General features: G+C 53.2%; 1 protein-coding gene across 1 annotated transcript in view; it reads right to left on the bottom strand.

The window, feature by feature from the left end:
* Nucleotides 1-8563: 8563 nt before the first annotated feature.
* Nucleotides 8564-16432, bottom strand: part of JPH2 (junctophilin 2) — a 57613-nt gene continuing 49744 nt past the window's right edge. The window contains exons 3-5 of the mRNA XM_060032710.1: nucleotides 11050-11168; nucleotides 9295-10001; nucleotides 8564-8644 (exon numbers count right to left, since the gene is read on the bottom strand). Coding sequence (XP_059888693.1) covers nucleotides 8564-8644; nucleotides 9295-10001; nucleotides 11050-11168 — 907 coding nt within the window. The remainder of the gene's footprint in view (nucleotides 8645-9294; nucleotides 10002-11049; nucleotides 11169-16432) is intronic.

Below are 16432 nucleotides of genomic sequence, written 5' to 3'. Positions count from 1 at the left end.
AGATGGAAGACCCGAGGCCATGCCTGGGCTCAGACTACAGGGTCTCCCTCACCCCAGCTCCCCACACGTCAGCCTTGCCCATCTTCCCATATCCTGCCCACACCTCCTTCCAAGCCCCTTCTGTCTGGAAACCTGGGAAGAGGGGCCTCCACCTGCTCCCTGAGCACCCTGTCCCGCTGCCAGGGGGCGAAATAAGAACAGGGTAACAGCTCACGCTGACGAAGCTGATCTTGAAGGAAGTAATCTGTTCTGTTCTCAGAGGAGGTGCCGCATGGCCAAGAAGCACTAATGAGGTCTCATTGCTAAGAGAGGTCCCTGGATAAGAGGTAGTCAGAAACGGGGACCTCAGTCCTACACCCACAAAAATGAATTCTGCCAACAACCCAACGGAGCTTGGAAGCAGATCTTTCTCTTAGCTGAGCCTCCAGATGGGGATGTAGCTAGCCAACACCATGACTTCAGACGCGTGAGCCCTTGAGCAGAGGACCCAGTTAAAATGGGCCAGACCCCTGAGCCACAGAGACTGAGATGAGAAACAGGTGGTTGTTTTCAGCCCCTGTGTCTGGGGTAATTTGTTACGCAGCAATAGAAAATGAATACAACCTGCAAACCAGGTTGCACTAATGGTGGCAGTTAGGGTTCGATTGCTAAAGAAAACTCACAGGACCCCAGATGACAATACCTATAATCTAAGGTTTATTGCAAGAAAAGAATTCAATATAGCAACTGCCCTGCAGTACAGAGAGTCATCACAGACAAAGACTGCCTCGTAACCAGGTCCCGAAGGCTGTTTGTGAGCTCCAACCATCCTCCCCTCTGCAGGGTCCTACTAGCTGTGCTTTCTCTCTTGGATCAGGGAGCCTAAGATAGAGTCTTGGACCCTGCTGGTCACATGGGCACATTCTTGCTATGTAACCAGCCCCCGTAGCAGAGCCTTCTAGGGGCCTCGCGGAGACCAGGTGCAAATCATTAGTCTCACTGTTATCAATAAACCATGCTGACAAGCTGTTATAAACTGCTCCCAAGCTCACCTTGAACCCATGGTTATAAAGCGTCACAGTTAATCAGTCCATTGCATGCCTTGAGCAGGGGTCAGCCCTGTGCAGGTCCATCTCTTGCTTCAGCAAAACAACAGGCTAATTCCAGGCCTCCTGGAATTATCCCTCTCGGCAAATGGATTCAAGTTTTTTCTTCTTCAGTCAGCTGGAGCTCTTCTTGAGACCATCCTGTGCAGTGACGGACAGGCAGCAAAGCCACAGAAGCAAGAGCCCCAAGAGTCTACACTTCTGCTCATGTAACTTACACCTCGAGGACCAACTTGAGCCTGGCCTTGTACGTGCCAGCTCCCCCTGATGATGGATTGCAACCGAACCTGCCCAGATGTCTGGCTTAGCGGCCTGAGAGCCAGGCATTTCGTCTCTAACAGGACCCAACAGCAAGTCCTGATATTTTTCTCTGGGGAAGGAGGCATGACCTTGCTCCAAAACTCAAAGGTCTGTGCTGTGATTCTCCTGTTGGATTTGCTAGAAGCTCCCTATTGCATCTCTATTTGACATGGACTTTTCAATATCATTACATCTGATCACGAAACCCTTATTTTAAAAAGTCAGGCACCATAAAGCCTTTATGAATCAAGAAATCAAAGCCAGTTGCTAAGTAACTTGGTTTGGATTATTTTAGTCATTAATTCCAATCCAACTCCTCTGCAAAGGGGGTCCAGAAGCTCCTAGAGGGCCATAGGCAAAGGCCTCCGTTACTGCCGGAGCGGACCTCTGCTTCCCCCAAGGGCCGGGCTGACTGGCCCATCTCTTTGGTCCCCATGTGCCGTCCCCTGTAAGTTCCTCTCTCTCCCAGTCAAGGCTAGGTCTCCAACGGTTTTAATTGCCTCGTGGAAGTCCCACATCCTCTCGAGTTGCCACTTTCAGCTCTAGTTCCTAGACCCACCAGCCCCTTTCCAGGACCACTTCCTCTCAGTTCACATGCCCTGCTTCCAAGTCACCCCTCCTCCTACCCCCCATTGTCCAGCCCCCGTTGTTCTGTCTCCCAGCCTTGTTACACACTCACAATCATGGAAAGGCAGTTAAGGGTAAGGTGGTGAAGAGCCCGGGTTTAGAGTCAGCCTACTCGGGGTCCATTCCCACCTTTGGCCCTGTGTGTCCAGGGGCAAGTCGCTTCACCACTCTGAGCCACCATTTGCTCATCTGTAAAATGAAAATAATGAATACCATGGCTTCCCTCACGTGATCAACAAACTCATCCCCAGAGAGTGGTTACTATGGCAATGCTGGGTTCATGGAGAGAGTGGGAAACAAAGCTCAGGATGGTACCCTCTGCTGACCCCACGGCCCTAGGGCATGAATATCTCTAAAAGATTGCTAAAAAGTGGGCAGGTAAATGACCTGACACATGGAAGAGCCTGGCATGTGCTCTCCTGGCAGGAGGGTCCCACCTACAGTCAGCCTGTGAGCAAGGGGTCACTGTCCCCTCCGTCCTGGTCTGTCACTGACCTGCTGTATGGTCCTGGCAAGTCACCGGCCTCTCTCCAGCCTGTTTTCCCCTATGACAAGTGAGGGCGCCAGATTAGCTGATCGCTTAGGCCTTCCACCTCTGTCACCTTGGAAGTCGTTTCCTCGAGCTTCTTAAGGGAACCTTTCCTTCTGTGCCCGAACTCTCTCAAGAAACTGTGAATTATCTCACCCAGCCATTTCCAACATATGAACCCCCTCGGCCATATCCCTGCGCGGTAGCCATCTGCTCTTAGCTGGCTTATCCACAGTGACGGGAAGCTCACTCCTTTGCTGTGGGAAGCAGTGCAGTTCTGTGGAAAGAGCACAGCCTCTGCCCTTCCTTCCCTGCGATACCCTGAACCAGTAACTCCATCTCTCCAAGCCTCAGTTTCCTCATCTGTAAAATGGAGAGACATATCTACATCGTGGAGTCGTGAAAATTGAATAAGGGTACATTTATCACGTGCTCAGCCCATGCTGGGCACTGTTCTCGGGGCTTCATTCATAGTTTTAATCTTAAGAGGCAGGTGGTGGCATAACCATCATCTTGGAAAAGGAAGTCAAGAAGATTTGAGATGTCAAGGGATGGGGCCAGGATTCAGACCAGCAGCCTAACTTTAGAGTTATTGCACTAAATCACACAGCTGTTCTGTCACTGGATAGAGTAAGTGAAGGGCACAGCACAGGGCCTGACCCACAGCTGCCTGACTCCGTTGAATGTGGGGTTTCCCTCCCTGGGTGGACTGGAGAGAGAGGGAGGGAGGGAGAAATTCAGCCTCCATAAACACAGTCAGAAGTTTGGACAAAAAATGAAGAGCTATTCTAATTTCCGCATACATGCAAGTTTTGTGTTTTACAGTTTTGGTATTGCTTTTATTTTGAGCTACTTATTTGAGGGTCCTCCATATAGCTTTTTCAGGCTTGAGGCCTCCATAGGTCGTAGTCTGAACCTGCATCTCTCCCAGCGCAGCCGGATCCTTTGTGCGTTCATCAGAAATTATGAAAATTCCCATCTTAAAAAAAAAAGGAAATTCCCATCTTGCCACAAATCCCTAATCTGAATCCCACAGCTCCCAGGCCCCCTCCCTTTTTCTGCCCTGGAAGAGTCCTGCCAAGACCCCAAGGCAGTGGTCAGTGATCACAGACCCTGGCAATGCCCACAAGGTGGTTTTAAGTTCCCCTATGGCACAAGACACCTTAACCGGATCCTGGACCTGGCAGAGGACAGGACAAACTTCTAGAGCTGCCAGTGGCCAAGGCTGAAAAAGGAACCAGCCAGGCTGTAAGCTGTGCTTCGCCACCAGGGGTCGCCCGACTCCGACCAACCTTACCTGACTCGGAAGTTCCAGAGTGGGGCTCGGGAATGAGCTTTCTTTCCAAACCATTCCAGGTGATTCTAATGCAGCCGTCCTCCTGCTCTCCACCCCACACTCCCACTTTACACACACACACACATCCAGTCTACAGACTAGTCAACTGGGCTGGCTGCCCACTTGCCCTGCCACCCTACCCCACACCCCTTCTCTTGGTGGATTTTACCCAAACCTCTGCAGATTACCACTCACTCCCACTCCCTCCATCCCTCCCGTAGTCCCTCCAAACCCATCCTTCTTCCTGGGGATCCCTGAATTATTCCAGGGTTTTGACAATCTCTTTACCACCCATAATCTACCTCATTTGATTCTTACAACTGCACTGCCTGTGAAGAAGGCAACAGGGCAGGAACGATGGTCTCCTTGGCAAAAGAGGAAGCTGACACCCAGAAAGAGGGGCTGACTGGCACGCAGAAAGCCCTGGCAGAAAGCCAGGGCTCCTGATCGCCAAAGCACCCCGGGACCTGCCTGCACTCAAGCCAGTTGATGGGCGAGGGACCCTCCCCTCCAACCATCTCACTGGGGGCTCCTGGCCTTGAGAGAACCTTAATACTTATCCACAAACAAGATAACTGCTTTCCTGCCCTTGACTTGTTGTGTGACCTTGGGCAAGTCTCTTCTCCTCTCTGAGCCTCTGTAGAGTATGAAGATGGTCTCTGGGTCCCCCCTCTGACTGAGACATTCTGTGACTCTCTGACGGGGGCGTGAATCATCTCCACCCCCTTGGGGCTTCTGGGGTCTCTATCAAAATGCAAAAGGCTTGTGAGAGGACTGATGACAGCAGTTTCGTGCAAAAGCAATAAGGATCCCAAAATGGAAAGTCTGCACTTCTCACTGCTCTCAACAGCTGGGCTTTACATAAGCTTCAACATTTAACGTTATCCTCGCTACAACCCCAGGAGGTAGTATTATTATTTTCCCCATGTTATAGATGAGGAAACTGAGGCTCAGAGAAGTGAAATAAGTACGCTGAGCAGGACTAGAGCCCAGGGAGGCCAATCTCAAAAGGCAGGCTCTTTGGGGACTTCCCTGGCAGTCCAGTGGTTAAGACTCCACGTTCCCAATGCAGGGGGCATGGGTTCGATCCCTGGTCTGGAAACCAAGATCCCTCAGGCCACACAGTGCAGCCAAAGATTAAAAAAAAAAAAAAAAAAAGGCAGGCTCTTTCTTCTACTATATGCTGCTTAGGGAATCTTCTGGAAGTCTGCTTTAGAAACCCAGGGTCTGCCTTAGAAGGTCTGTGGCCTTTGGGGCATCCCTCCAGACCTGAAGCCCTTCAGCCACACCTCAGGAGGTATTATGGGAACTGTAAGAGAGAGACAGGGCCTGGACCAGCATGACCCAGGGTCCCGGGCCTCTTCTCCTTCAGCCAGTCCCTCGTCCTGAGCCCACAGGCAGACACTGCAGCCCAGCCAGAGCCTGTGAGCAGATGCAAGTTTATTATGGCACAGACGGCAGCTTCCTGAACCCTCACCCCAAACATCAGCCCCCAAACAAGGCCCCGGGAGGGAGCTCTGGCAGCCAAAGGCTTATCCCTGGCCCCGAGCCAGACCAGAAACCCTCGACAGTGACCTCAGAGCCGAGGCCTGGAGGCCGTCAGCCCTGAGCAGTGCCCCCAGCCCTCCCCCCTCATTCCCTAGCTGTCCAGGAAAGCCCCCACACAGAGGCAGAGCCCTTGGAGGATGGGAGAACCCACGGGCTCCTCTCCGCGGAAATGCAGTCCAAGGTTCCAACCACGCCTCGAGACCCCAGCGGTGCTTGAAACAGCAAGTGTGAAGCTGGAGGGAAGGTTCCCAAGTATTGAGGGAGGAGGGGAAAGCCGACCCCATCAGAAGCAAACTCCAGGTCAAAGAGCTGCCCCGGAGAGGCCAGACCACAACGCCCCAGCCCCCAGGGGGCAGACAAACAAAGACGAGCAGCTGCCCCCTCCAGCTCTGCTTAGGTGCCGCGGCCGCATCCTTTCCCCCGGCTCAGCTTGGAGGGGCCTGGAAGACCTGCCCTCCATCCTCCCCGGGGCAGAGGCCACAGCCCTCAGCCTCCCCCCAGCGGCAGCCAACACCAGGCCCAGAAGGATCAGCGTGGCACAAAACATCTGTTAAGGGGCTACATGCAAATACCATCTTCTGCCAAGCAAGCCGAGGGGCTTATTATCACAGACTGTGCCCAGTGGGGGGCCCAGACTTGCTCCCCTCTCCCTGGGAAACGCTGGCTGACAAGCACCTGTCTTCACACCTGCCCGAGAGTCAGCCCCAGTGAAATCTGCCTGGGCTTCCATGCTCATGCTTCCCCGAGCCTGCGGTGGCCCCTGGGAGCGGAAGCGGACAAATCAATTCACGGGGCATCCCCGGAGCTTTGCACCAGCCCCACGGCTCCTGCAGGGCGACCCCTTCTCCCCCCTCAGCATCCTGGAAGCCCCACATGCAATGCCAGCCCCAGGTTCAGGTGCACTCAGAGACAGGGCCATCCTCACCACCCCTTAGCCCTTCTCCCCACCCCCAACCCCTGGCCACCTGCTCAGTGGCTTCCCAGCCAAAGGCCCCAATTCCTCCCGTCTCTCCCTCTTCTACTGGTCCAGAGGGAAGCAAACTGGACCAGTGGGAGGAGACAGAAGCACTGTATCCTGGGATATTCAAATGGAACATGTCCATTTCCTCTACTGTCACCCAGAATATCTGTAAGCAAGGGACAGAGTGTGGGCGGGGTCCGGACTGCGATGGGAAGGGCCACTGGGCTGTCGGAGCATCTCCCTCGCTGGCCCACCGCAAGGATCTTGTCACTCCCTCCACCTGCCCGAGAGGCTTCAGCCCAGCAGCCAGAGGATAAAAGAAAGCAAGGGAGGGTAGAAAGAAGGCGACTGGGATTTTAACATCCTGGTTTGGTGACTTCTCCCAAAACACAGAAAAGCCCAGGGAGGGGGTGACCCAGGGGTGAGGCGAGGGAGTGGATGAGGATGGGGGACAGAGCAGATCAGGGTGCTCAAGACCAAGGCTCTGCCTTCAGGGCTTTCCCTGCCACTGGGCAGAGAGCTCCCGGAGGGTGCCCGGCCCTTTCTCTCCCTCTGGGCACCGCCTGCATTGGGCATGCGCGCCACGGGAAACATCCTTAAATGTCTGTGGTGTGGATGCGAGCTGGACCCCCGGCATCCAGGTCCAGAGTCCAGTCCTTCTTGGCTGCCCTGTGGGGCACTGCAGAAAGATGGGTCCACGCGTCCTCAGCAGGAACTCCTGGCTCTGCAAAGATACGGCAAGAGGGTCAGGCGAGGGAAGGAGGGAGCGGGGAGAAGGGCAGGAAGGCTGAGGCTCAGCCAGGCTCCAGGCAGGGTTCAAGCCTCAGGCCTGATGCTCTCTGGGGCAACATCTCCATCACCACCACCAGCCCCGCCTCTCCAAGCCCCCAGGGCAGCCTTGCCCCTTGGCTCTGACTCAGTGGGACCAGATACAAGTCCCAGAGGCCTCCCCTGGCCCTTGCAAGGCCCCCCGCTGGATGCTGCCTCTGCCTATTTGCTGTCTCTGCCTGTTCCCTTTACCTGGGACACTCTTCCCTTTCTTCCTCCTCCCCCACTGCCATCTGGCTCGCCCCTCTCCATCCTTCAGATCAGGAAGTTGGCATTCCCCACCGCAATCATTCCCAGATCCCCTATGAGACATGGACCCTGCCTAGCTCAGCATCCACCCGCACGCCAGCACCTACCAGGCTAATATTGTCATTGGCTATTTACCCGGTGACAGGACAAGGATTCCTTCTCCTTCTCCTCTGGGACTGAGTAGGAACCTCCAGCCCACACTAAGCTAGGATCAAGGGAGGGGGTCTCTGGTGGAGTGGGGGAGGGCAAGAGGCAGAAACTCTGTTAGCATCACCAAGCACAGGAATTATAGTGTAAAGGCTGGTCCCGGCAGGAGAAAGATTTTATTTGCCTTGTAGATATTTCACCCTGAGACCAACCAGGGCCTTTTTCCTTCACCCCAGCCCAGCCCACTTCCTTTCCCCCCCCCGGATCTTACCCAGCCCCTGAGCTCCATCACAGGGAGAAAACCAATTGATGGAACCAACTGACTGAGAGCAGGGTCTCAGGAAGAGAGGACTGAGGGCGGGGGCGGGGGGTGGGCAAGTAGAGGGTGGGAGCAAGAGAGAATTGGAGGACAGAGAGAAGAGGACCCGGCCATGCCAGGTGGCCTCAGTCTAGACCTGCGGGGGTCTGGGGGGATGGAGTCAAGAACGGTTTTGCTTGACCTTTAAACTGCAAGACTTTTACATAATGAGCTGTAAGTTAAAGGTTTACTCTCATGTTCACCCCCTTTCTTAGGGCAGGAGTGAGTCCCTGCTGAATCCTTAGATCCCAGCGAGCAGGTGCTCAGTAAACTGTGCTTAAATTAATGATGTGTTAGTGAATGGCTGAATGAATGAAGCCCCCAGTGCTCACCTGACAGAGATCCGGTGCTCTGTGAATGTTGAGCTAATGAGGGGGTGTATGTGTGTGTGTGTGTGTCTGTGTGTGTGTGTGTGTGTGTGTGTATTGTGTACTGGGAAGAGATGATCTCTCAAATCCACACTCTAGGTCCCTGCCTCTGCTGGGGGACGGGCCTCAGTTAACCACAGGATGGTCCGCTCGGCAGGCAGCTGGCCCTTACTCTCCTCCCCCAGGGGCTCCCATCCCCTCCTCCCAGCCGCACCTGGTGGATGAGGTCAGGTCAGGAGGTGAACGAAGAGGATGGCCAGGCCAATGTTAAGCAGAATCACCATGCAGATGAGGACGGTGTTGGGGACCTGGGAACAGTGGAGAGAGGCTGCCTGAGTCCCCGGGAGAGCACACCCCCACCCTCTTGCTCACTGCTGTGCCCAGCACCGGGACACACCATCAGTGCTGGAAGGATTCTTGGAAATAACCAAACTGCTCAGGGTCCTGAGAGGGGCAAGAACGTATCCCAGAGCACACAGTGGGCAGAGCTGGGCCTGGAACCCAAGAACACGGCCTTCCCCACTGCTAATTCCTCTGGGGCCACAGCTGTCAGTCCCTCAGAGCCCAGCTTCAGTCTTTGGCGCTGCAGTTCCTAGCTCCCAGCCTCCTATAGCAAGCCCAGAGGTCCAGGACCCAGGCCCCCCACTGGGCCCCTCGCTGTACACCTTGCAGCTGAGGCTGGGAGCCTGATGGACAGGGGCATCCCACCCCAGCCGCTTAGGACTCCCAGCCACCTCCTTCTCCAAAGAACTGCCCAGACAGCGGGCACAAAGGCCAGCCCCCTGCCCCAAGGTGGGGGGCTGTGTTGTGTAACCGTGGATCAGGCTGCACTTAACTAAGGCCACATCCCGCCTGCCCTGTCCTGTGCCATCACCCTTGCCGCCTGGCCATCTGCCCCCGAATCCCACTCCCAGCTCCCCGACGCCTGGGGAACCCGACTTCCCACCGACAGCCTCACCTCCTCCACCTCCACCTCCGCCGCCGTCGCCGCCTCCTTCCGAGCCTTCTTCTTGGCCCCAGCCTTGGTCAGCCGGGCCTCTGTCTTGCGGGCCTTGGCCTTGGGCTCGGCCTTGGGGACGATGGGCTTGGGTTCCAGCTTGGCGGGGCTCTCGGGCGCGGATCCTCGGGGCGGGGCCGCCGTGCCGGGGGCGGCCGGGGACGGGGGCGCCGAGTCGGCCGCGGGGACCTCGGGCTCGGGCTCGTCCTCGAAGGGCGGCGGCGCGGGCGGCGCGGTGCGCACGGCGTAGCTGTGGTAGCCCTGGTAGAGCGCCACCTCGGGCTCCTGCGACCGCACGGACGGCGCCTGCAGCGCCTCGATGGCTATGCGCTCGCTGGCGGGACGCGCGGGGCTGCGACGGCCAGCGGCCTCGGACGGCGTGACCGGCCGGCTGCCCTCGCCGCCGGGCTCGCCGTTCCAGGCGCCCGAGCTCAGCAGGCCGTCCTTGGATGCCGCGGCCGGCCGGGGCCGCTTGGGCTGAGGGGGCGTCCCGGCCGGCGACGGGGGGCCACCCTCGGGCGCAGGGGTCTCGCGCTCGTGCAGCTCCGGGCTCTCGCGGGGCCGCTCCGAGAGGCCTGCGGCGCCAGGGCCCCGGTGGGGGGAATCCAGCAGGCTCTCCGAGTTCTCCAGGATCTCCTGGAGCAGCCGGCGCTTCTGATACTCCGGACCTGCCGGGACCACACGGGGAGGCTGCATTCGAACCCGGTCCCAGCACTGGATGACCCAGGGCAAGCCGCCCTGAGTCTCATTTATGTACTCAGCCAGCCTTAACCTACGGCCACCAAATGCCAAGTACTGTTTTAAGCAATTCCCCAATACTAACTCATTTAATCATTTTAATAACCCTATGCGGTGTATGCTATTATTTAGCCTCCATTGTACAGATGAAGAAAAGGAGGCTCAAGAGAGGTAAAAATCACTTGCCCAGAGTCACTCCGCTGACCAAGGGCAGAGCCAGGACTGGCACTCAGGCTAGCCTGGCTCCAGAGTTTATGCTCTGTACGGTCACACTGGTCTCTTTCCATTCTCTTATCTGAAAAACGGGCCCAATCATACCTATTTCATAAATACTAACGGAAGGATTAATCGGGTGAAAAAAAAATGCCTGTAATATGCTGAGCTCAGTGCCTGGCACGTGGTGACAGCTGTTGCTATGACCACCCAAGGGCGGAGGCAGCCAGCCAGGGTCGCTCTTCCTTGGACCAGCAGGGGACGCACTGTGATGGGAAGCGACTTAACCTCCCAGGCACAGATCTGCGCTCCGCGGTCTTCCATCTAGTCTCCCTTTGGTCTTACGGCCGCAGCCAGAATGTTTAGAAAATACAAATCTAATCGTGCCACTCACCTTAAAACCCTCAGTGCAGGCAGCACCAGTCCCCCACCCTGATGGGCTCCCACCGCTCTATCCAAATGCAAAGTCTGTATCAGAGCCAGGGGGTCCTCCTTACTCTGCAGCCCCATTTCCCAGAGAGAAGAGACGGGCTGGAGTGGGGGGAGCCTCTGATACCCCGCCACAATCTCAGCATGAGTCCCCTTGTGCCATGCTTGCACCCATCCCATGCTTGCACCACGCTCCACAGATTCTGGAACTCAAAGGCATGCGTGGACCCACTTGAGCATCTCAGCTTTCCAACAAGCAAAGAAAAGGTGTCCACCCCCCCCCCCCAGGACCTCCCCCTACCCCATCCTGCCCCTCCCCTCCCTCGTTGGCCCTACCTGGCTGGTAGAAGTCTGGAGCCAGTTCCCTGGCCAAAGTGCGGGCAATGTTGGACTCTTGGTTGGCAGCCAGTGCAGCCTGTTCTGCTGCCTCAGCTTTGGCCTTGGCGTGACTTGTCCTAAGGAGACAACATGGTGGAGACTCAGGATCCCTCCAGAGAACTAGTCCTCTGCCCTTCCTCCCCAACCCACAAAGAGACACTCTGGATAGAATTTTCATTCACTCCAGCTGTCAATGAATATTTATTGAGCCCTGTGGTCCAGACTGCTGTGCATTCCCCAGACCACTTCCTCTTCATTCTGGACACACAGATGGACTACATTTCCCAGCCTCCCCTGCAGTTAGGTGTGGTCAGGTGACTGGCCAAAGCATTGTGGGAAGACAGGATTATGCCACTTCCAGACCTGGCCCACAGAAACCCCCCCTGTAATCCTTTTCATCCTCTCTTTTCCCCCTGTTGCTGGTAAAATGCAGAGGCCAAGGCCCAGAACAGGGAATTTAACCTCATTTGTATCACAGATCTTCCTGGCATCTGGTGACACCGCTGGACCCCTGCTTGGAATGTTTTAAAATGCACAAATTACACAGGATTACAAAGGGATGCAATTATATTGACACACTGTTACCAAAATATTTAAAGGGACAAATTTGTAATATAATAATGTATATTCTTCTTTATTAACACTTTAAACAAAATATCTAGCAGGTCTATTAACTACCATAATTTAAAAGTATAGATTAACATAAAGAATATTTCAAGGATACGTGCAACAACAGTAATGTGACATGAAAATATATGTGATTTCTATTAGTGACAAAGTCAGAGATACTGCTAATACTACTGTTGTTATTGCCAACTTCCATAATTGAAGAAAATACAAAATTTCAGTTAGAGGTTAGTAAAAATAAAGATGTATGGGATCAGGCTGAAGCTGGACTCCAGGTAAGACCACATCCCCGCTTGGCTACTTCCCTGTCTGATTCTGTGTCTCTCACTCCCCCTGGAGCTGCTGTGAAAACTGCTGAGAGGCAACACATAAAAGTGTTTAGCCCGGGATGGGGCTTAGTGATGATGATGATGGTGACGATGGTGGTGATGGTGGTGGTGGAGAAGGAGAAGGAGGAAGATGACATTTGTGACATCAAAATCCAGTGTGGAGCCAACAAGGAACCTACTGTAGAGCACAGGGAACTACACTCAGTATTTTGTAATAACCTATAAGGGGAAAGAATCTGGAAAAGAATCTATATATATATAATATGTATATACATACCTAGATATATGAATATATATACACATACATATATGTACGTATAACTGAATCGCTGTGCTGTACACCTGAAACTTACATGATATTGTAAATCAATTATACTTCAAAAAATTTTAAAACCGAGTGTGGCACATGCATATCCCCAGACTCGTATTTGCCTGTACACGGGTATGTGTGATTCAAAGATCTAAATTTTCAGACACTTCCCTGGAAACCCGAAACCCCAGGTTGGGGGAGGAGGGAAAGGGCTGGGCAAACCCTCAAACTGCGAAAATGTCCTTTTTTGGTAACGTGAGCTGGATGAGGCTTGTTTCCCGGTGCCCTGGGAAGCTGTGTTGCAGGACTCCTCAGGCCAGAATGGCAGCCTCCACACTGAGCCCCGGAAGATTCTGGGGGATCAACGGTGGACCCTCCAGGGCAGCCAGAACAGGGGTCAGAGGGGAGTGGCCACACAGCCCAAGGCAATAAGGGCTGCTGGGTTTAAAGGAAGCACGCTCCTCTGCCCACATCCATCAATCTGACCAGCTGAATACCTTATTAGCTCCCCACGCAAAATGCCTCTGATTTCAGGAATAGCTCCCCAGCTCCCCAGCCTTCAAGCCAGGAATCCCAGCGTCTCCCACACCCCCCTTCCTCATCTTTCAATATTCACAGACAACAACCAGCAACTCCTGTCTCCCCTGCTCCCCCTATAGCTCTCGAATCTGCCCATTCTCCTTCCTTCTATCACTCCTCCTGCAAGGTCCCCCACTCCCATCTGTAGCCTCCAGGCTCGCTTCCTACAACCAATGACATGCAGCTTGCTTAACCCATACATCTCCTGGCCTCACCTCTTGCTGAAAATCTTTGCAAGGCTTCCTACTGTGCTGAAAATAAAGTCCAAACTACTTAGGGTGGCCTTCAAGGCTCTCCAAATTCTCGGCCCGAGGCAGCCTTGATGGGGTATATCTGGCAGCTTACCAGGGCAGGCTGAACTGCTGTGGTCCAAAGGCTATCTTCTGGTCCAGTGGCACTCACAGTGTGGTCCATTCACCAACCCCCCAGCCCCTCATCATCCAGGCACTTGTTGAAAATGCAGCTTTGGGGGCTCCCCCCCAGATCTATTGAATTAGAATTTCTTAGGAGGAGCCCAGGAATCTGTATTTTATAAACCTCCAGCTGCTTCCACTGCTCATTAAAATTTGAGAAGCATGCACTAGTCAGACAGAGAGAAAATCCAGTCTTCTCTTGGGCAGTTCCCGGCCTGCTCAACCCCCCAGGAGCCTTGAGTGGCTCTCTTCAAGCACCAGGATCCCTCCCTGAGTCCAGGTCCTGCTAGGGAAGCGCAGGAACCATTTCTTTTCCTATGACCACTTTGATGTTTCTTGGGGAGGGTCTCCTAGGCTGGCTCTGCCCCTAATGGGGAGAAGGGAAGGAGAGTAACTGGGGCACAGGGTGGGGCAGGGATCAGTCACCCTTCTTGATTTCAACAGATTTTTTTTCGTCAGCAGGGTTAAAAATAGGGCTGGTGGTGGTTCAGGGATGGGGCAGGGCAATAACCCAGTGGAAGCACGTCTGAGAGTATCCAGCCCCACCCCTGACTCCTTTGCCCACCCCAGACCCCTAACCGCCCCATTAGATCTGGCCTTGTTGCCCAGGTGTCTCCATCAGGCCACCGATGGCTTCATTGGGCCAAAGGGAGACACCCACAGGATGTACCCCTGACTCCTTTGCTCTGGTTGTTCTCCCCTCTGGAATGTTCCTTCTCAGTCCTTCCACCTCCCAGCCTTAAAGGGCCAGCTCAAGACCCACTTCAACAACCAGATTCATTCATTTCATACAACGTTATGGACTGCCTACTGTGCGCTAGGCACTATTCTGGGCACTGTGACTACAACAGCAAACCCAGTATCCAAAAATCCCTTGTAGAGCTCACATTCTACTGCAGGGGTCAGCAAGTCAGGGCAACAGGCCAGATTTAGCCCGCTGCCTCTGTCCCACCTGTGAGCTAATGACGCTCTTTATATTTTTAAAGGTGTGGGAAAAAACCCAAAAGAGTAATTTTATGACGTGAAAATTATATGGCCTTGAGATTTGCGTCCATATCAAGTTTTATTGGAACAGAGCCACACCCATTTGTTTACTATTATCTAGGGTTAAGTAGTTGCCACCGAAGTCCGTGACCTGCAAGGCCAAAAATATTTACCGTCTGGTGCTTTACAGGAAAAGTTTGCCCACCTCTGTTCTAATGCATCCACTCAACAACGGTCTCTTCTACTACTCTGATTAATAATATTCATCTGTTACTCGTTGAGCACTTTGTGCCCAGCTCTGTGCTATGGCCACAATTACACGTGACTTCAGTGAGGTGAAGTCACTTTCTCAAGGTCACACAGCTAGAAAGTGCACCTGCCCAAGCTCTTCCCCATTACACTGAGCCGCGGCCTTCCTGGCACTAACTAACTGGGCCAGGTGTTCCACGTGCTGGGACCAGGGATGGGGCAAAATCAGACCCAGCAGCCGCCTGAGGAGCTCACAGCTTAATGCAGCCCTGCCAGGTCAACTACGCCACATCTCTGAAAATCAGTGGATGGACAGGGGCGCAGAGCATAAGCCTTGAACTGCATGGGGGTGTGGCTAAGAGGGGGCAGCTCTGGCTAGGTTGTCTGGGGTCAGGTCTTGGCTCTGCTCCTTATACCCTTGGGCAAGTCTGAGCCCCCTGAGCCTCAGTCTCCTCATCTGTAAAATGGGGATAATAACAGCACCTGCCTCAGAGAAACAGTATAAGGAGTAAATGAATAAACAGTCATATGGCCCTTAGAACAGTAGCCAGGACACAGAAAGTGCTATCTAGGTGCTTGTTAATAAAATATATAAGAAGCACAGTTGTTTTTAGACGACTGAAACAAAAAACCTGAATGTACTTAATGTCACTAATTTGTTCACTTAAAAATTTTTCAGAAATCCATCAGAACAAGGAGCCCATGGTAGGTTTGGAGGACAGAGGCAGATAATCAGAGCCCCCAACTCAGGCCGCTGCCAGCCTCTCTGAAGCTGCAGAGGTGGTTGATAAGGGCAGTGCAGCCAAGTCTTCCTGAGGGGATGCTTCAGATGCCACCGCCCTGTCTTCTCCCAAAATAGCCCCTCGCCCCTAGCTCTGGCTGGCTGTAGCCGTTTCCCCCCAGAACAATCATGGTCAGAGTAAACCCGAGGAGGAACCACAGGTGGGATGTCCAGCCACCTGCCCAGATAGCTCCCTGGGAGAAAGTTCCCCTGCCCTCCAACAAGGATGGAGACAAGGGTCCAGTCTTGCCTGGACTGCATTCATTTGGCAAACATGTGCTAAGCCCTGCTGGGAAACTCTTCACCAGAGGGATTAAGGGTACAAGTTCACATCCATCATATTCTGGGTACCTGACCTTTGCTCTCTGGCCTCAGTTTCCTCAACTGCGAAATGGGGTTAATAACATTTAACTCACAAAATTACTGGGAGCCTGAAATAAGATTGCGCAAAAGTGCTTAGCATAAACTGAGCACTTAACAAATATTAGCTATCATTATTGTTACCGTTTTTGTTATTATTATAATGATGTTTACCAGCAACTCCCTTCCAAAATGCTAAAGACTGCCAAAAAATTGGGATTTAAGTATGCATTTATAGAAGGATATGTCATGAAAACATTGTTTCAAGGTTCACCCACGTTGTAGCATAAATAATACTTCATTCCTTTCTATTGCCAAATAATGGTCCACTGTGTGGATAAACCATATTTAGTTTATCTGTTCAACAGCTGATGGACATTTGTGTTGTTTCCACCTTTTGGTTACTATGAATAATGCTTCTATGGATATTCATGTAGAAGTTTTTGGGTGGATGTATGTTTGCATTTCTCTTGGGTATACGCCTAGGAGTGGAATTGCTGGGTCATGTGATAAGTCTTTTTAACCTTTTGAGGAACTGCCAGACTGGTTCTGAATTGAGTGCAACATTTTACCTTCCTCCAATAACATATGAGGATTCCAATTTCTCCACCTCCTTGTCAACACTTACTATTATCCATTTTTAAATTTTAGTCACACTAGTGGTTTGTGAGGTGCATTTCATCGTGGTTTTGATTTGCATTTCCCTGAT

Source organism: Delphinus delphis, chromosome 15 (assembly GCF_949987515.2).
Source record: "Delphinus delphis chromosome 15, mDelDel1.2, whole genome shotgun sequence".
NCBI lineage: Eukaryota > Metazoa > Chordata > Mammalia > Artiodactyla > Delphinidae > Delphinus > Delphinus delphis.
Note: the sequence above shows the minus strand (reverse complement) of the source record. Positions and strands in the feature narration are given on the sequence as shown.